General features: G+C 38.8%; 1 protein-coding gene across 1 annotated transcript in view; it reads right to left on the reverse strand.

Moving 5' to 3' along the window:
* INTS3 (integrator complex subunit 3) overlaps nucleotides 1-6,023 on the reverse strand; it is an 883,995-nt gene extending 877,972 nt beyond the window's left edge. Inside the window, 1 exon segment of the mRNA XM_053719732.1 lies at nucleotides 5,169-6,023. Within this exon segment, the coding sequence (XP_053575707.1) occupies nucleotides 5,169-5,237 (69 nt within the window). The 5' untranslated portion in view covers nucleotides 5,238-6,023.
* Nucleotides 6,024-16,991: the final 10,968 nt, after the last annotated feature.

The raw sequence follows: 16,991 nt of genomic DNA on the forward strand, positions 1-16,991 counted from the left end.
GAGCTTTCACTGGATTTACTGGGACATGGGAAAGAAAAAATCTCTTTGCAGGAGGTCTCATCTTGAAACCAATTCTGTACCCTTCTGAAACAATGTTCTGAATCCAAAGATTGTGAACAGATTTGATCCAAATTTCTTTGAAAAAACGTAACCTGCCCCCTACCAGCTGAACTGGAATGAGGGCCGTACCTTCATGTGAACTTAGAAGCAGGCTTTGCCTTTCTAGCAGGCTTGGATTTATTCCAGACTGGAGATGGTTTCCAAACTGAAACTGCTCCTGAGGACGAAGGATCAGGCTTTTGTTCTTTGTTGAAACGAAAGGAACGAAAACGATTGTTAGCCCTGTTTTTACCTTTAGATTTTTTATCCTGTGGTAAAAAAATTCCTTTCCCACCAGTAACAGTTGAAATAATAGAATCCAACTGAGAACCAAATAATTTGTTTCCCTGGAAAGAAATGGAAAGTAGAGTTGATTTAGAAGCCATATCAGCATTCCAAGTCTTAAGCCATAAAGCTCTTCTGGCTAGGATAGCCAGAGACATAAATCTAACATCAACTCTAATAATATCAAAAATGGCATCACAGATGAAATTATTAGCATGCTGGAGAAGAATAATAATATCATGAGAATCACGATTTGTTACTTGTTGCGCTAGAGTTTCCAACCAAAAAGTTGAAGCTGCAGCAACATCAGCCAATGATATAGCAGGTCTAAGAAGATTACCTGAACATAGATAAGCTTTTCTTAGAAAAGATTCAATTTTTCTATCTAAAGGATCCTTAAACGAGGTACCATCTGACGTAGGAATGGTAGTACGTTTAGCAAGGGTAGAAATAGCCCCATCAACTTTAGGGATTTTGTCCCAAAATTCTAACCTGTCAGGCGGAACAGGATATAATTGTTTAAAACGTTTAGAAGGAGTAAATGAATTACCCAATTTATCCCATTCCTTAGCAATTACTGCAGAAATAGCATTAGGAACAGGAAAGACTTCTGGAATAACCGCAGGAGCTTTAAAAACCTTATCCAAACGTATAGAATTAGTATCAAGAGGACTAGAATCCTCTATTTCTAAAGCAATTAGTACTTCTTTAAGTAAAGAGCGAATAAATTCCATCTTAAATAAATATGAAGATTTATCAGCATCAATCTCTGAGACAGAATCCTCTGAACTAGAAGAGTCCAAAGAATCAGAATGATGGTGTTCATTTAAAAATTCATCATAGAGAGAGAAGATTTAAAAGACTTTTTACGTTTACTAGAAGGAGAAATAACAGACAAAGCCTTCTTTATGGATTCAGAAACAAAATCTCTTATGTTATCAGGAACATTCTGTACCTTAGATGTTGAGGGAACTGCAACAGGCAATGGTACATCACTAAAGGAAATATTATCTGCTTTAACAAGTTTGTCATGACAATTAATACAAACAACAGCTGGAGAAATAGCTACCAAAAGTTTACAGCAGATACACTTAGCTTTGGTAGATCCAGCAGGCAGTGGTTTTCCTGTAGTATCTTCTGGCTCAGATGCAACGTGAGACATCTTGCAATATGTAAGAGAAAAAACAACATATAAAGCAAAATAAATCAAATTCCTTATAAGACAGTTTCAGGAATGGGAAAAAAATGCCAAACATCAAGCTTCTAGCAACCAGAAGCAAATGAAAATGAGACTGAAATAATGTGGAGACAAAAGCGACGCCCATATTTTTTGGCGCCAAATAAGACGCCCACATCATTTGGCGCCTAAATGCTTTTGGCGCCAAAAATGACGCCACATCCGGAACGCCGACACTTTTGGCGCAAAATAACGTCAAAAAATGACGCAACTTCCGGCGACACGTATGACGCCGGAAACGGAAATGAATTTTTGCGCCAAAAAAATCCGCGCCAAAAATGACGCAATAAAATGAAGCATTTTCAGCCCCCGCGAGCCTAACAGCCCACAGGGAAAAAAGTCAAATTTTTGAGGTAAGACAAAATATGATAATTTAAAGCATAATCCCAAATATGAAACTGACTGTCTGGAAATAAGGAAAGTTGAACATTCTGAGTCAAGGCAAATAAATGTTTGAATACATATATTTAGAACTTTATAAATAAAGTGCCCAACCATAGCTTAGAGTGTCACAGAAAATAAGACTTACTTACCCCAGGACACTCATCTACATGTTTGTAGAAAGCCAAACCAGTACTGAAACGAGAATCAGTAGAGGAAATGGTAAATATAAGAGTATATCGTCGATCTGAAAAGGGAGGTAAGAGATGAATCTCTACGACCGATAACAGAGAACCTTATGAAATAGACCCCGTAGAAGGAGATCACTGCATTCAATAGGCAATACTCTCCTCACATCCCTCTGACATTCACTGCACGCTGAGAGGAAAACCGGGCTCCAACTTGCTGCGGAGCGCATATCAACGTAGAATCTAGCACAAACTTACTTCACCACCTCCCTAGGAGGCAAAGTTTGTAAAACTGATTTGTGGGTGTGGTGAGGGGTGTATTTATAGGCATTTTAAGGTTTGGGAAACTTTGCCCCTCCTGGTAGGAATGTATATCCCATACGTCACTAGCTCATGGACTCTTGTTAATTACATGAAAGAAAAAGAAAATGCTTTTAGATTAGAGGCGGTCTTCAAGGTCTATAAAATTTGCATATGACCCTCCTGGGTTTAGCTTTCAAATAAGAATATCAAGAAAACAAAGCAAAATTGGTGATAAAAGTAAATTGGAAGGTTGTTTCAAATTACATGCCCTATCTGAATCATGGAGAAAAAAAAAATTGGATTTGACTGTCCTTTTAAGCAGTGCTATTTTTGTCATGTATATATAGAAATATGTAATTTTGATTTATAATGTTTTTCCAATGGCCCATTAATTTCTTTTAATACTCCTGTGTCAAAGGGTCATAATAGTTCAAATTAAAATGTGCACAAGCGGCAGAATCTGTTGGCCGTCTACAAATAATCGATAATAAATATAGCTGCAAGCAGCCATAGAGGTGGCCAAGCGCATCGCCTTTGCAATGCCATACAAGCAGCTAAGTCACACTATAAACCTATAAAGCAAGTTTTTAAAGTTCTAACATAAGCAGATGGAAAGAACACCACCCCCCCCCCATCTCTGCTGTCTGATCCTCACTGTCCGATCCTTCCTTACGGCCAGGTACGTTTGTCTCGCGCTGCAGTCTCTACTGCGCATGACTGCATCGGACAAACATACCTGGCCTTTGATAATATAGGATTAGCAAACATGCTTTTAGTAAAAGCCATGCCCATTGCTGAGTATATGCAGTGTATACCAGCTCGGAGAGCAAGCAGTGGTATGCATTCTACCAGTGCTTACTTACTCTGCATCATACAACCCATTGCTAAGTCTCTAAGCAGAAATAATGTTGGAGTTCTGGAGCATGAACCGGATGAGTAATTTCAATCAATAATAATAATTTAAAAAAAAACTTAAGTAAGAATTTATCAAGCTGTAAGGGGTTGATTTATCAAAGGCTTCACCTGCCTACTACTGCAGGTTCTCACAAAACTCTTAGGTGGAGAATTTCAATCTCCCCGGTCTTGCCTGACAGCTCCTGCCCGCACGTAATTGGCTGTGCACTGGCAGGTGGTGGCATTGCACAAGAGCAGAAAATAGTGTTCTTTTGCAATGCTGAATTCCGTCAGCGGAATTCAGTCTGCCAGAGGCGAGCTGAGAGCTGAGGCGGAGAGGGGCTCATATGTGCGCCTCTGTCCGCCGAAGCTTAATAAATCAAGCCCGAACACAATGCAGAGAGCAAGTCTGTAAACTCAAATTTAAGAATCAGTCCCTGCTTCTTATCGTCTCCGTACCCTTAGGGGTGGCAAAGATAAATCATCCAGAACTCGCTCATTCTGGGCAACTGGTTGTGCAGGATTGCACAAGAGAGCTCTTGCGGAATTTTAAAGAGACATTAAACACTAAATACATTTGATGCACCCCCCTCTAATTATGGGCGCCGCAATTTTGGAACTTAGGTTTCACTGGGATCTGAAAAAGACTTGCTGAATGTCAGCACTGGAAAGCATTGAAAGCTAGATTTCAACATGGCACACCTATGACTAGAGAGAGGCAGAGAATAACCTCAGTATATTGTGCCCCTTTAAATTTCAGAAAGTAATGCTGCATCATTGGTGATTGCAGGCAGACAGGTTCTCTACTTCAGAACTTGTCTGCCAGCAGCTTGATACATTTTCCTTTTATTACATTTATTTTAACAACAAGAGTTTAAATTATCCTATCAAGAAAAACAATCTTTCAATGGAAACTAGTATATGTTTAGGACTACATTTATCATTAGCTGAAAGAACAAATCTGTTGTAGGCTCGCTCATTTGAGCCTTCAACTGATATTAATGAAGCAGAGGTTTAAACCACTGCTTCATAAAACCTAGGATTCAATCTGCTGGGGTAATTGATAAACCCTACTCTCACAAAATTGGTTGCGCAAGGGGGGACGGGTAAATAAGGGGAACAAATGCGCCCAACAATTTGCGGTCAGGTTCAAATCATGTTCGCAAATTAATTAATATAGCCCTTAGAGTATCTATAAACTATTATAGTAGACCTAATAGAACATCAATTAACTACTGGGAGCTAGCTGTTGAGCCAATGACATGACAAGACCAGCTAGCTTAAAGTGCTGCACTGTTGCTCCTAAGCCCTCCAAGTAAAAATGTGTAAAGTTGTAAAAATGTCAACAAAGGATACACAAAATTACAAGGGCAATCTGATAATAGAAGTCAGAAGTCTTTTAAAATGACATGCTCTGTCTGAATCATGAAAGGCTCATTTTGACTTGAATTCCCCCCCCCCCCCCCTTAAGGGTATCCTTTTTAAAAAGACTTATGTTGTATTTTAAAATATTTCTGTTGATTTCTAATATAAAATGAACCTTGTTTTCTTGGTTGCGTATCATTTGTTGAAATGTTTACATTATGTTTTTAAACAAATTAAAAGTTTCTACAATCAAAAAAAAATCTGCATTTTTTTCAAGCATAAAGAATAAAATATTGTTTCAACTGTTAACTGCGAGGCATGTTACTAAAAAAAGAATCGCATTTTATGACAGACTGAACACAACCTGACGTAGGAAAACTCAGGTTCATTAGATCCTCGTAATTAAAAGCAATTACCTCTTCCAGTTCATCCTTGGCATCGAGACTAGTGGAGACCAGCAGTTTCCCTTTAGATTTCTGTTCCATCTCAGGGTTTGGGGTAAATTGCAGCGTAAAATTGCAAGTTGGTATGTGAAAGCTTTTGTGTTATTAAACAACACTGCCTATGTAATAAGTTTGGTTTGGACACTATAGACCTAAGGTAGGTTTTACACAATTTAATATAGTTATACAAAGCAATGGACTATGATAATATAAAGTATCTGGGTAACATTTGGTGACAGGTTACAAACATGTTTGACTTAAATGTTGAGTTAGTTAATGCTTGAACTCAGCATGTGTTTTGTGGTGATTTTATAAATGAATACAATACAAAACAACCAAGCCCCGAATGGAAAGCTTAATAAGAAAGGTGTGTTGGGGTTGAGTTTGACAAATAAAAACAAAAAAGTTACCCAGGGGTATATGTACGTAGATAAATAATATGAAATGTGATTTGGAGGGAGAATACTTCTAAAGAAGGGGAATGCAAATAGCTGACAAGGTTATATCATAAAATAGGGAAAATTCATTAAAGCATATTGTAAGGTTTAGAGATTATGGAGGGTATTGTAGGGATTTAGGGTTATATTATAAAGAGTTTTGGGGGTTTGGGTAAACAAGATGGTTATAATGGGTAACGTGTGGTTGAAAGCAAAGGGCTATTGTGCAGTTAAAGGTTGCAGTATATAGTTTTGTTTTCTCTATGAGTGGTCAGGGTTTGAAGGTTATGCCCCCTTTCGGGCTCAGTGCATTCCAGCGTCTCCTCGGTACCGGGAGACCTCATCCATCTGCTAACACACACAGGAAGCCATCCCGAGTCCAGTAGCTCACCGGAAGTTTCCTCCCGCTCACTCATTGCAAGCCAATCACAGTGCAAAACGATACATGATTGACAGTAAGCTAGTCCGCTCACTTAGATGACGTCTGAAGAAGCCCTACAGTATTTAAAGTAATACACCAATGGAAATTCAAATTCTGAATGGGGGCGGGGATATCAGAGTGCCCAAAAAGTAATCAGGGTCCCATATTTGTTAAGGGCAGAACCTCATGTGGCTAGTATTGAATTTACAATGACCAATGGTAAAAAGAAAAAAAGAAATTGGTGGTGGAGACAGAAGCTACTAGCTAGTAATGGCTTTTGGAGAGAGTAGCGTTTATGATGTGCAGATGAATCTAAAAATATTAACCAAGTCATTTTTTCTTTCCTAAACGATGTTTCCTATCATATTGTCTTGGTTTCCCGTTTTGTAACCCCTCATGAATATTCACAAAGTGGCCGAATTTTTATCCAAATTACAAACTGTTTTAAAGAGACATAAAGCGCAAAAAGGAAAAGTTTTTATTGTGCATTATGGTTAAGTTGCTTGTTTATAACAAGTGTATATACCCATGCAAATGCGTTAAACACAACAGCTACAGACCAGCAATGCATTACTAGGATATAGCAGAAACACATCTGACTTTGAGCCAATGATAAGAGACACATTTATGCATAGTTGCCAACAGTCCCTGATTTCCAGGGACAGTCCCTGGATTTTGTTGTATGTCCCTGGATTTTTTTTTGTCCCTGGAAATGCCCCTGAAAATCTCTTTTGCACATTTGTTGTTTGCATATATATATATATATATATATATATATATACACACACACATACATATATATATATATATATATATATATATATATATACAGATAGATAGATATATGATAAATAGATATAGTGTATTATTTAAATATAATTCATTCCTAATGGAATATTATTATTATTATTATTATTAAATGGGTTCACATATTATTTGTCTTTCTAATTTTGATGCTGTGTTGTAAAAATAACCATATGCCCAGAATGTGTTCCAGAGACTGGGTAGGTGTAAGAGCTTGGTGCTATAATCTGTATAATAAACTATGGATAAGTCTAAATTATACTATTACTTTCAAATGGGTGTGTTTTGATTGCAGAACTGAGTGGGCGGAGCAGTTGAACAGTAGGTCGTCAATACTCCAGTAACCCGCTTGCTTGCTCTGCTGCAAAGTGGCCCTGGAATTTTTTTTTAAATGTTGGCAACTATGATTTATGTGCATAGCCACATCAAATTACTAGCTAGCTCTCAGTGGTGCCTTACTGGCTTACAGCCCCCGAGACCACCTAGGTACGCCTTTCAACAAATTATACCAAGAGAACAAAGGATATTTGATAATAGAAATACATTAAAAAGTCCCTTAAAATTGCATGCTGTACAGACTAAGACAGAATACTAAACAGTTAAAACATTAAAGGGATAACTTAGAAACCAAGATGCTTAAAAAAATCATGCAGAATCTAGCTATTAAAGATGTGGGGAGAATCCAGAATCCTGACCTGAGGGACTTTACTTGTTTATCTAAGGCCCATAAAACACTATTGAGAATCGATTTATTTCTGATTGATGAAAGGCTTTGCACAATGAAGGTGAAGGCAGGAATAATGCCCATCTTCCTATCAGACCACAGACCTATCTTCCTAGAATTCCAGCTTAACTATTCAAAATCTAAACTTTCCTTCCTTTCTTGCAGCTGACTTAAAATTCAAAAATTGGCTTAAAAACTAATTTCAAGATTATATCTACTTCAATCGGGATTATATAGATCGCTCAGCAATATTCTGGGAAGCCGCAAAGACAGTGCTTAGGGGTGAAATTATAGCATACAGTTCCATGGTTGTTAGGAAACTTAAAGGACCAGTCAACACATTAGATTTGCATAATCAACAAATGCAAGATAACAAGACAATGCAGCACTTAGTCTGAATTTCAAATGAGTAGTAGATTTTTTTATAACAAATTTCAAAGTTATGTATATTTCCACTCCCCTTGTACCATGTGCTAGTAATCAGCCAATCACAAATGCATATACGTATAGTCTGTGAATTCTTGCACATGCTCAGTAGGATCTGGTGACTCAAAAATTGTAAATATAAAAGACTGTGCACATTTTTTTTAATGTAAGTAAATTGGAAAGTTGTTTAAAAGTTACATGCTGTATCTGAATCATGAACGTTTAATTTAACCTGAGTGTCCCTTTAAAACAAGTGAGTGAGATAGAAATAACTAAATCAGTAACTTATTCATACAACACTTTCTTGCTAGAGAAGACACCAGCAAACTGGGCAAAGTACATTAGAGCTAAAAATGAAAGAGACACCTTTGCCGTCTTCCAAGAAGCTCAAAAAGACTTAACATTCCAAGCTAGACTCTACAGGTTTGGAAACAAATCCGGGAAACTTCTGGCCAATTTGGTTAAAAGGGATAATAAGCCATCTTTAATAGAGAAACTTCAACAGGCGGTGAAGACTCTCCTAAAATCTGAAGAAATTTCAGATGCATTTGTAAAATATTATCAAGAACTCTACTCTCTTAAGAACTCAGACATAGTTCAGTCCGACGACTTCTGGAGCAAAATCACCTACCCCACAATAACAGCTGAAGCTGCTGAAATTCTCAATGCCCCGTTTACCGAGAATTAAATAGTTAAAGCTATCTCTAATCTCGCCTTGAATAAAGCATCAGGAGCCGACGGCTTACCTAATGAGTTTTAAAAAATCATGTCTTCCGAGATTACTTTCTATCTTTGCAAACTCTATAACCATATGTATGTTAAAGGCGAACCAGTAGCTGCATCTTTTTCTGCCTCACATGCAACCTTAATCCTTAAGGGGGGGAAAGACCCCACTCAGAAGGAGTCATATAGACCCATAGCCCTTTTAAACTCATATTACAAGATATTTACTTAAATTATAGCTCAGAGGCTCCAGATATCGCTCTCTAATATTATTCACACACACAAAGCTGGGTTTCTGCATATGCGAAACTCTTCAGCAAAAATAAGAGAGGTCTTAGTAATTACAGAGTAATTCGGGAACCAAAGGGAGCATGGGGGAGGGGGGGAGAGGACATCCCTGATCTAGCTATTGCTTCAATTAATGCAGAGAAAGCATTTGATTCTGTACACTTCGATCATTGATTTAATTCCTTAGCCAAGTTTGGCTTCAAAAGCGGGTGTGAGGCCTGTGTATTTGTTGCCTTGTAAAGAAGGAAGAGGGTCGCAACTGCAGACTTATAAATGATTGAAATGTATCACCTTATATAACAGGCTATTAATTAGCATAGACTGTTTGGAATAAGGTGAAAAGATTACTTTGAAGTAAGTGGTAAATGGGAAAATATAATGTCCCCAAATCACAGCAGCGAGGTTATTTACATAGTACAAGGTTCAAGGTGTTTTCACTTGTAACAAGTAGATAGAAGTTTCACAGCAACAGAGACTTACAGGATGTTGAGGTAGGAGGAGATCCGATAACAGAACAAGGAAGTCACTGCAGTAATATAAGTTGGTAAGTAATCCCCTTAATAATTTTGGGAGCGGAGAGACAATGCAGATGATACTGACAGCTGAGCGCTGTGACCGCAAATGAGCGGAGCTGAGTTCTGGCTAGAAGGTGGAGCGGACCAGTTGATTGACAGCGGGAGACACTGTATGAAAATAATATAACAGCGGTGTGACAGGCAGTAAGTCCTTATCGTAGGCAGAGGAAATCTTTGTTAAACAGACCTGAGAGGGGGGCGGAGCCAACTGCAGTGCTGGCCGGACGTGTCTTGGTGTAGCTCCCGGGCCCAAGATCCTAATCCAGGGGTCTATTCATGTATTACAACATCCCTTTATTACCTAAACCAGAGAGCCCCAGGAACTGTTATATTGCTCCTATTTCCTTTTTAAGGGTCCGGTGAGACTGCACAGGTCACTATAGCTGGCCTATACCGAGGTGTTATGAGAGGGAGCCGCCATATTGAGAACACTATCCTTTAGCCTTCTGAACACTTACCTAACATGGCGATTGAATCTATATTTCCCACAATTTCCACCCCAGCTCGCAACAAGAGTATCACGGCCTGCTTTTTGGAGGAGCTGCGGCTCTTACTTGAACACCACCATGCTTCCTTGGCTGACAAACTATATGTTGCGCTTAGCAAAGATGGCGCTTGCCAACTTCGACAGCCAGATTGTACTGAGCCCGTCTTGCCTGAATGTGGAGGGGGTGACGCTAAGGGGCCCCGGCGCTCACCCCCTGCCTGTAACACATCTCGAGATGGCGGCGCAGCAAAAGAGCCGGGTCATCTTTGTTTTCCAGAGGCTAGAAGGGAGGTAAACTCTGCCGCGGCTATGGACGCCCCTTCACCTGCTAGTATAACCCTGCCTGAAGCTTTCACGCCGGTCTTGACGCCAGGCCATGGCAGCGGGTCTTTGAAGCTACACAATGCAACTTTGGATATAGTTTTAGACTCTCCGCATGCTCTCCTACATGCCTTGGGACAACACTCACCGACTCCATTACAGGATGGTGCAACACCCTACATAATCTATTCCCTGTTGAGTCATTGGGCTCCGGATGGCAGGCCACAAGCTGTGAGGGTTTACATATATGCCCTGCTGAGACATTGGGATCCTGGTGGTAAGCCACAAGTTGCGAGGGTGTACATATATACTAGCAGATGTCCCTCTGGAGCACTTCAAAGTGTGGCGCTACTGTATATGCCTTGCTGCCTACTAACTGCTGATTAACATACTGGACATACCGCCATATAGATAAGTTTGCCTTTAATCTGCACCTGTCTTCTTGCCATATGGAGATCCTGTCTTTTACTGAGCAAAGCTTGGTTTTTCATATTGCTGCCCTATTATGTGAAGCATTACTATATATCTTGTACACTTCTGTGTTTACTTTTGGTAGCAAATTAAGATGGAAATGCTCTTCTTTTATATTAATCATTTATTGCAATTGAAGTTTTTCTAGCTCATTTTATTTTATATTTTATGATGGCGGGTTGAAGGTGTTTGCTGTCAATTGTATATTCTCTATGTGCATACTACATATGTATTTTCGCTATGAAGACAAATGTAGGTTTAACTGTAGTGGCATTACACTATTCTGCTCATTTCTTTGCTGGATATGAAGCTCGGACACTGTCCACATTTATATATTGACTGGCAGGTGAAAGACGTAAGTTTCTGGGTAGCACTCAGCTCTATATGTCTAGATGGACTATGTTGGTGTGATGTCATATTATGGTCATTTAAGGCTGTTTAGTATACATGTTATTTGCTATGCGCTATCTACTGTCCTATGCAAGGTATTATATAGATATAAGACAGCCCATATACCTTAGCTATGCACACATAGTCCATTAAATGTTGTCCTGCCCCCTATGGCTGGGGGCTGAACCCCCTTCATCTACAGTTCGCCAATTCCACAACTTCGCCACACAGATAGGATCAAGGCTACCCCCTCTCACACCTCTGTTACTTTCTTATTTTTAGTATGCCATCCCCTCCCCCCCACATAATGTACCTTCCTAATTGGAAGAGCTACTTAAGCGGTTTAGCTTATTTGTACCACAACCTTCTATTTTGCAAGTATTATTGTGACATTTTTCTATTTCATTTGCGCTAGCTTTCTTTTTTGCCTTAATAAGAGGTATGTATTGTGCATCGCTAAATCTTTCTGAGATCAACTGGTTGAGATTATATTTCTAAGAGTATATTAGATGTTGGGAAAAATATTTGAAAATGTCCTAGTTTCCTAGCACCAAAAAATGGAAAACTTGAGGTTTATTCTCACTGTATGTTTACTACTTTGATATGCAACAAACTGAACCCTATGTGAAGAAATAGCGGTTATTGTAACTTCTTTACTTTTATGTCACTTTTTGTTGTAATGCCTTTATACCTCAATAAAAATATTTAAAAAAAAAAAAAACAGACCTGAGAGGTACTCCTTTGAGAAGGGAGTCTCTGGGGACAGTAGGCTGTTAGCAGGAGAAAAGCTTTTGTAATCCGCTGCAGAGGTGCAGTGAGAAAACAGATCCGTAGGTAACAGTTCCAGGATAAAATGGAGTAAGTTTGCAGAAGTAGATCAGAGTCTTTTTCTATAATCCGATGAAATGCAGAGGATTTAGAACTTATCATACAATTATTCAGAATTAAGTTGTATTTGGAGCTTGGACATTCACATAGTAGCATAGGTTAGCAGGGTTGCTGAAAGCTGCTACAAGTGCAATAACTAAGCACCTGTCTGCAGTCATGTGATGACTTAAATGCAGGTAAGGAGAGAACAGGTGATGAGGAGAGCTGGAAAAAGTGAACTGGAATCCATATGAGGAAACTTGGAAAAAGTGAACTGGAATCCATACAGCGGGTTCCTCAACTTCATTAAAAATCTGTACGATGAACCCCACACAAGAATGATAGTCAACAACATCCTGTCCCCACAGATTGTGTTGAGGAGGGGAACTCGACAGGGATGTCCCCTTTTCTTTTTGATGTCTCCATCAAAAAAAATAGGCAAACAGGAGTTGAAAATCACACTATACGCAGACGATAAACACATGTTTCTGTCTAATACTAAAACCAGCATACCTAAACTTCTTCGGATCATTGATCAGTTTGGGTCCTTCTCAGGATACAAGGTCAGTGTAGCAAAATTGGAACTCCTTTGGCTTAGAAAAAGTAGCAACTCTCCTCACATTATTACTTTTAGGGATGTTAAAGACTCATTTAAATACCTAGGGATTTCAAATACATCTAAACCTGGCAATATTTACAACTTTAATATACCTCCAGTCCTTACAGACATCAGGGAGAAACCTAGAAGCTGGCAAAGTTTGTCATTATCTATCTTTGGGCGGATAGCCCTGTTTAAGATGGCTCTTCTCCCAAAGCTGCTTTATGTCCTACAGAACACCTCAATAACACTTCTAGAAAGCAATATACGTTCACTCAATAGCACACTTAGAATATTTATTTGGCAAGAGAAAAGACCCAGGATCTCCTTAACTAAACTCTCCCTCTCAAAGGAGTGTAGAGGCCTCACACTCCCCGACATCCAGCTATATAATTATGCTTTCCTAGCATGCATCGTGGCAGACTGGATTTTCTCCAACAACTATGTTGTGAATAACGCACTTGAGGAAAGCATTTGTAATCCGTTCCTCCCGCTAGCATTAATCCACTGTGAGCCAAAAGAGCTACCAGTGGAAATCAAGAGACTCAAATCCTTTTTTAATCCATTGAAGATTTGGTGGAAAATAGGCAATCTTTTATCAATCAATTGCAGGGTCTCTCCTTATCTACCTCTGATGGGAAATCCAAAATTTCAAGCAGGTCTAAACTAAGCTGTATTTAAAAAATGGCATACTGCAGGGCTGGATAGGATAGTGCATCTTATTGACAAAGGAAGAAAATGTGTCAAAACATTTGAGGAATTGAAGAGTGAATTCAACATCACTAATAAGGAGTTCTTCGCATATCTGCAAATAAGACACTTTGTATCAGAATTAATGAAGGAGGCAGGCTGGTGCTGGCCCTTGGATAACCTGGAAAGTTGGCTCATATTGGTCAAGAATGGATGTATGTCTATCACCCCGTGTTACCATCTTCTTTGTCTGTGCAAGGGGGCCCTCATTTTAGAGAAAATGGCCTTAGAAAGGAATCTGTTGATATCTCATAAGAATATATACCCCAAATTCATACAAGCATCTATTCATAAGGTATCGCAGGCCACTGTGTCAGCCACCTGGAGGGAAGCACATGTTAAACTTTTACACAAGTCATACTTCACTCCTGAAAAAGGCTTTAAACTCCGAAATTCAAGTTTTAACAAATGTCCTAAATGTTCTCTCTATGGAGCAGATTTACTACACATGCTTTGGAATTGTCCGAAGATCAGACATTTCTGGTGGATGCTAGAGTTTTGGTTGAAAAATCACTTAAAACATCACCTCTGGTTCTAACACTGACGCAGGTCCTATTCTTTAATTTTGAGGCACATCAACCAAGTGAAAAATGAATAATTCTGTCTATTTTGGCAGCTAGGTACCTAATCTTCAAAAAATGGAAATCGAGAGCAATCCCAAGTATCCCAGAGATCAAAAACTACCTAAAGAAAAAATGTATACTGGAACAGAGGGACACTAACATAGATAATGATTCAGATATCAGACAATTTTTCAATAAATGGGCAGTATTTATTAAATCGCTCCTGATCACCAAGATTGATCATATGATATTCCTGTTTAGGAACTCAGAACTAGTACTCCTAGGTATTTGGTAACAGGCCAACATGGCTGGATAATTAGGGAGAAGGGGATGTATCCCCCTCCTCTTTCCTTCTTCTTTCCCTCTGTTTTGTTCTCCTCTTTCCCTCCCTCCCCCTTTTTTTTATTTTTTTTATTTGTTGTTTGGTTGTTTTTGTTTTTGTGTGTTTTTTGGGGGGGATAGGGGTATAATAGAAAATATAATGATCTCAGCAGTGTAAAGCAGAAGTGTAAGGACATTACTGTCAAGTCCTATTGGTTTAATCAAATTGTGATTTAAAACAATGTTAATATCACACTTCGTTTGGTTTGTTTGACTGTATTGATTGGTGGCCTTGCAAGGCGCAAAGTTTATGTTTACACTGCTGGACTTTAAAATAAAGGATGTAAAAAATAATTGCGTGCTGTATATGAACCATTAAAGTTTAATTTTGAATTAAATGTCCCTTGAAAACTGAAGACTGTCATGATGGGCAGAAACAAGTATTAAAAGGAAATATGCTGATGACACCCAGATCTACCTCTCCACCCCTGCTCTCTCTCCCTCTGTCCTTTCTCGTGTCAGCGACTGCTTATCTGGTATTTATTCCTGGATGGCCTCTCACCACCTAAATATTAACATATCCAATACTGAGCTCCTTCTAATCCCCCCCTCTTGCTCTACACCAACTTCTGGCTTTTCTATCCCTGTTGACAGCATCACTATTTCCCCATCACCTCAAGTCCGCTGCCTCGGATCTATCTATCCTTTGTCCCCCATATCCAATCGCTTTCTACATCCTGTCGCAACCATCTACGCAATATTTCCAAGATTCGCCCTTTTCTGAGCGCTAACACCACAAAGTAAATAATCCACTCCCTTGTTATTTCTTGACTTGACTACTGCAATAACCTACTTACTGGCCTTCCTCTTTCCGCCTCTCCACCTTCAATCCATCCTAAATGCCTCTGCCAGGCTGATCCACCTTACCCGTCGCTCTGTATCTGCTGCACCTCTCTGCGTGTCCCTTCATTGGCTCCCCATTCACAGCAGAATTAAATTCTAAATTCTCACCCTTACATACAAAGCTCTCACCAACGCTGCTCCCCTCTACCTATCCTCTCTAATAAACAAGTATACTCCAGCCCGTCCACTAAGATCCAACAATGACCTGCTCCTTGCATCCGCAACTATCACCTCCTCTCATGCTTGACTGCAGGACTTCTGTCGTGCAGCACCTACTCTCCGGAAAACGCTCCCTCGTGCTGTCAGGCTTTGCCCTAATCTTTCTTCCTTTAAATGCTCTCTGAAGACTTTTCTGTTTAGAGAAGCCTACCACCCAACTCAATAATACATTAATTTTACTTACCTAACAAAATTTCCCTCATCTAACTCTGTATTAACATCTTTCTCAATCTTGCAGTCCTCACCTCCTGTTTCTCAACCTCCTACCCTTCTAGATTGTAAGTTCCCACAGGAATAAGGCCCTCAATTCCTCCTGTATGTGTTTGTAATTTTTTTTCTGTCTATTACAAGTTTTATATTGTTTTATTTAAATGAATTGTGTTTTTGGACAGCGCTGCGGAATATGTTGGCGCTTCATAAATAAAAGTATAATAATAATAATAATAAATATGAAAGATCAAACTGAATAACATAAAGCTTCACTCATTTCCTTACAGTATGAGACTCTTCTCACATTGTGGTCTCATAAATTGTTTATACATTAGAAACCAATGTGCTCTATAGGTGTCATGTCACAGTTTATAGGTCAGTCAATCATTTTCTTACAAAATTATGTTCTTGAAAAGCATGGAGTATTTTGTATTTTTTTATCTGCCATTGGGCTATTGAAAATAAACAAAATATTGCCTTTTACACTCCTATCTAATTTCTAGACAACAATATTATTTGTTAAATTGTAAGTTTATTTGCTGCACATTCTGTAATTCCCTTTGTATACGCAGCTCTTAAAAATACTCTATCTTGGTATAGCTTCAGGAAGGTATAGGGTTAAATCCTATTGGAATGGGAATCATTACCAACAGTCATAAATTAAAGAAAATATCAACATCAATATTTGAACGGCCATAATGCTATTATTTCCCATAGAGTGCAACTAGGAATAGCTAATTCAGAAAAAAATGTTAAAGGAGCAGCAATGCACTACTGGTTTCCAACTGACCACATGGATGAGCCAATGACAGTCAGTATGTATATGCAGCCACCAATCAGCAGCTAGAACCTAGCTTCTTTGCTGTTCCTGAGCTTACCTAAACCTTTCAGCAAAGGATAATAAGAGAAGGAAGCAAATTAAATAATAGAAGTAAATTGGAAAGTTGCTTAAAATCGTATGCTGTCTAAATCATGAATGTCTAATTATGACTTTACTGTCCCTTTATGTCAGTACAGTGCAAATATTCTTTAATTATGACATGTAAATATTGCCTAAATACACAAGATATTCATGTTTACACTTGGGGCTGATTTAATAAGCAGCGTATACTGCTTATTCCGCATAAGCTTCCAGCTTCCAGAATCTATCAACAAAATTATTCAGCTAAATCATCTTCATTCACACAGTCTAGCGTAATATATTCAACAACTTTCTGCAAATCCGTGAATTCTTTTTCTCATTTACGACATAGTGGGTATGACGACATTAAACTCGATACATCACACTTATTAATATG

This window comes from Bombina bombina, chromosome 1, assembly GCF_027579735.1.
Source record: "Bombina bombina isolate aBomBom1 chromosome 1, aBomBom1.pri, whole genome shotgun sequence".
Lineage (NCBI taxonomy): Eukaryota > Metazoa > Chordata > Amphibia > Anura > Bombinatoridae > Bombina > Bombina bombina.